Raw genomic sequence first — 2990 nt, 5'->3', positions numbered from 1 at the left:
CCCTGTCAAATACTGCACAGCGCCGGCACTGCTCACAACACCTCCTGTGCATGCCACACCCCCGTGCCACACCCCTGTGCCACACCCCCGTGCCACACCCCCGTGCCACACCCTGACACAGAGCCCCTGGCACGTGCCTGTGTCCCCCACGCCAGAGACACCTGCGCTGCGCCACCCCCTGTGCAGGTAACGTGGCCTGTGACACGTGTGACGCGCGTGCCACGCAGTGCAGCCCATGCACGCCGAGGGCTGCACGCGCCCCTCGCACCTTGCACACCCACTGTCACCTCAGCGGGGACCTCAGGGGGACAACAGCCTCGAGCGGCCACCACCGCTCCGACCACCCCGCCACGGCGGCCGCCACGTCTCTAGTCCGGCTCGGCGGCACCGAGGGACGCGCCGGCGGCTCAGTCTCTCCTCCTCCGGCCGCTCCAGCCTCCATCCCGGCCCCCGCGCCCGGCCGTCCCCGTCACACGCAGCCGCACTCCTTGGCCGACAGCTCGTTGACGGTGTAGTAGCGGTTGTAGGCGTCCAGGAAGGACACGTCGTCGTCGTAGGCCAGCGGCCTGCAGCACGGCCGGGCGCGGATCTTCTCCTTCCGGATCTTTCTGCGGCTCCTCATGCTCTTGAGGGAGAGGTCGTAGCTGCGCACGGCGGCCTCGCAGGTGCCGCTGCAGTAGCGGAACAGGACGGTCTCGTCCGACTCGTAGCCCAGGCCCAGCTCGCTGACGCTGACCTCCAGCTCGCGCAGCTCGCAGGGTTTGTGGCGGGCGCGGGCGCGCTTGCGGCGGCCGCCGGCGCGGGGGAACAGCGGCAGCTCGTGCCCGCCCGAGTTCACGGCCTGGCGGTAGCGCTCCACCAGCGCCGAGATCAGCTGGCGCATCTCGCCCTCCGTGTAGCTCTCCAGCAAGGCGCCGTCTGCAAGAGGAGGGGACGCGGTCAGGGGGTGTCCCCGGGGAGGGCGGGGGGGGCTGGGGTGGGTGGGAGATCCTCCATGGGTGAGGGTCTGGGGGTGCTGCTCCAGGGTGGAGGTGCCTTGGGGTGGGGGGATGACCTCAGGATGGAGATTCCCCCAGGATGGAGATTCCCTGGGGAGGGGGGATAACCTCAGGATGGAGATTCCATCAGGATGGAGATTCCCTCAGGATGGAGATTCCCTGGGGAGGGGGGATGTCCCCCAGGATGGAGACTCCCTGGGGTGGGTGGACAACCTCAGGATGGAGATCCCCTGAGGATGGAGATTCCCTCAGGATGGAGATTCCCTGGGGAGGGGGGACAGCCTCAGGATAGAGACTCCCGCAGGATGGAGAATCCTCCAGGATGGAGATTCCCTTGGGAGGGGGGACAACCTCAGGATGGAGATTCCCTCAGGATGGAGATACACCCAGGATGGAGATTCCCCAGGATGGAGATTCTCTGGGGTGGGTGGATAACTTCAGGATGGAGATTCCCTGAGAATGGAGATTCCCTGAGAATGGAGACTCCCCCAGGATGGAGATTCCCCCAGGATGGAGATTCTCTGGGGTGGGTGGACATCCCTGAGGATGGAGATTCCCTGGGGTGGCTAAACATCCTCCAGGAAGAAGGTTCCTTGGGGTGTATAACTCCCAGGACGGAGGTTCCCAGGGTGGGTTAACATCCACCTGCATGGAGGTCACCTGGGACGGGAGATCCTCCACGGCTGGGGATCTCAGGATCCTCCAGGATGGAGGTGCCTTAAAGTGGATGGATCATCCCCAGGATGGAAATTCCCTGGAGTGGATCCCCTAAGATGGAGGTCCCTCGGGGCAGGTGGATTTGGGGAGAAGCCCCAGTAAATTTCCTGTTTGTGCTGTTTCCCTGTGCTCTGGGAGCTCCGAGACCCCAGGGCCAGCAGCCAACACCCAAACTGTGCCCAGCTGCTGCTGGCAACACCCCCAGCCCTCTGTCCCAGCCCTGAATCCGGGGTTATTCCAGCTCAGCTCTGCAGGAGGCACAGGAAAGACAGAGGAAAGCACGATCTGACAGCTTGTCATCGATTTCCAGATTTCCACCCAAAAAAAGCAGTTCCTCTGGTTTGGAATCAAAACAAACACGTGGGGATTTCCAGCCCCCAGGGAGCACTGAGGGGTGAGCAGGGGGAGCTGCTGCCCTGCCCTCATCTTCAGCTCCTGTTTGACATTTCCCATTTGTAAAAAATAGCACGGAGAGGGGGGGAAAAAAAAAATTACCAAAAAAGAGCCATTTGGAAGGGAATAAAAGCAGCTTCTTTGCAGGAACTGAGCTGAGTTCCCCTCTGCGCAGAGCTGCTGTGCTCACACCAAAGTTTGGTGCCCAGTGCCTCCTGCTCACCCCAAGTCCCCATTGAACCCCTCCCCAAGGGGATGTTTGGAGGCAGGAGAGGGCAGGGAATGACCCCACGGGGATTTGGGGGATCTGTGGGGCCGGGCTGGAGGAGCAGGAGCTTACACTGGGCCAGCAGAGAGCCGTGGCGTTGCAGCGCCCGTGGGGATCTCCGCCGAGCCGCCGGCAGCGAGGAGGAGGAGGAAGAGGAGGAGGAGGAGGAAGAAGAGGAGGAGGAGGAGGAATCCCGTGAGGAAGACGGCGAGGAAGGCAAGGGGCTGAGTTCCCGGCTTCCGCTGAACATGTCTCTACAAACTAAAATGGATAACACGGAACTGAGGAGCATCGATGCAATGGCTGCAAACTTCCATACCTTCATCTTAGAGCAAGTCAGAACATTGAAGCTCTGCAAAACAGGCAAAACAAACATCCTTAATGCGTGCCCCCAGCCCCTGAGCCCCTCCCTCCCTCCCTCCCCCCCTCCCCGAGGCTCAGGATGGGGGATCCTTCCCCTGGGACGCCCTCGGCTCCAGCTCCTCCCTGCCCGACACCAGCACGGTGCTGAGACGGGGAAACTGAGGCACGAGGGGCAGCCAGGGATGTGCTGGGCTGGGAGGCTGGGAAAGGTGGCTTGGGGCTGGTGGTGGCAGTGAGGACAAGGTGACACC

At 62.6% G+C, this 2990-nt stretch overlaps 1 protein-coding gene across 1 annotated transcript; it reads right to left on the bottom strand.

Moving 5' to 3' along the window:
- Positions 1–469: 469 nt before the first annotated feature.
- NRTN (neurturin) lies at positions 470–2725 on the bottom strand (the record flags this gene model as incomplete). Its single annotated transcript, XM_084221063.1, has 2 exons — positions 2449–2725; positions 470–918 (listed from the first exon to the last, which is right to left on the bottom strand). Exons 1-2 carry the CDS (start codon positions 2699–2701, stop codon positions 470–472), a joined length of 702 nt encoding a protein of 233 aa, XP_084077189.1. The 5' UTR covers positions 2702–2725.
- Positions 2726–2990: the final 265 nt, after the last annotated feature.

The sequence above is a fragment of the Fringilla coelebs genome, assembly GCF_963513975.1.
Source record: "Fringilla coelebs genome assembly, chromosome: 24".
In the NCBI taxonomy this organism is placed as follows: Eukaryota; Metazoa; Chordata; class Aves; order Passeriformes; family Fringillidae; genus Fringilla; species Fringilla coelebs.
The sequence above is the reverse complement of the archived record's forward strand: the minus strand, read 5'-3'. Positions and strand labels throughout refer to the sequence as shown.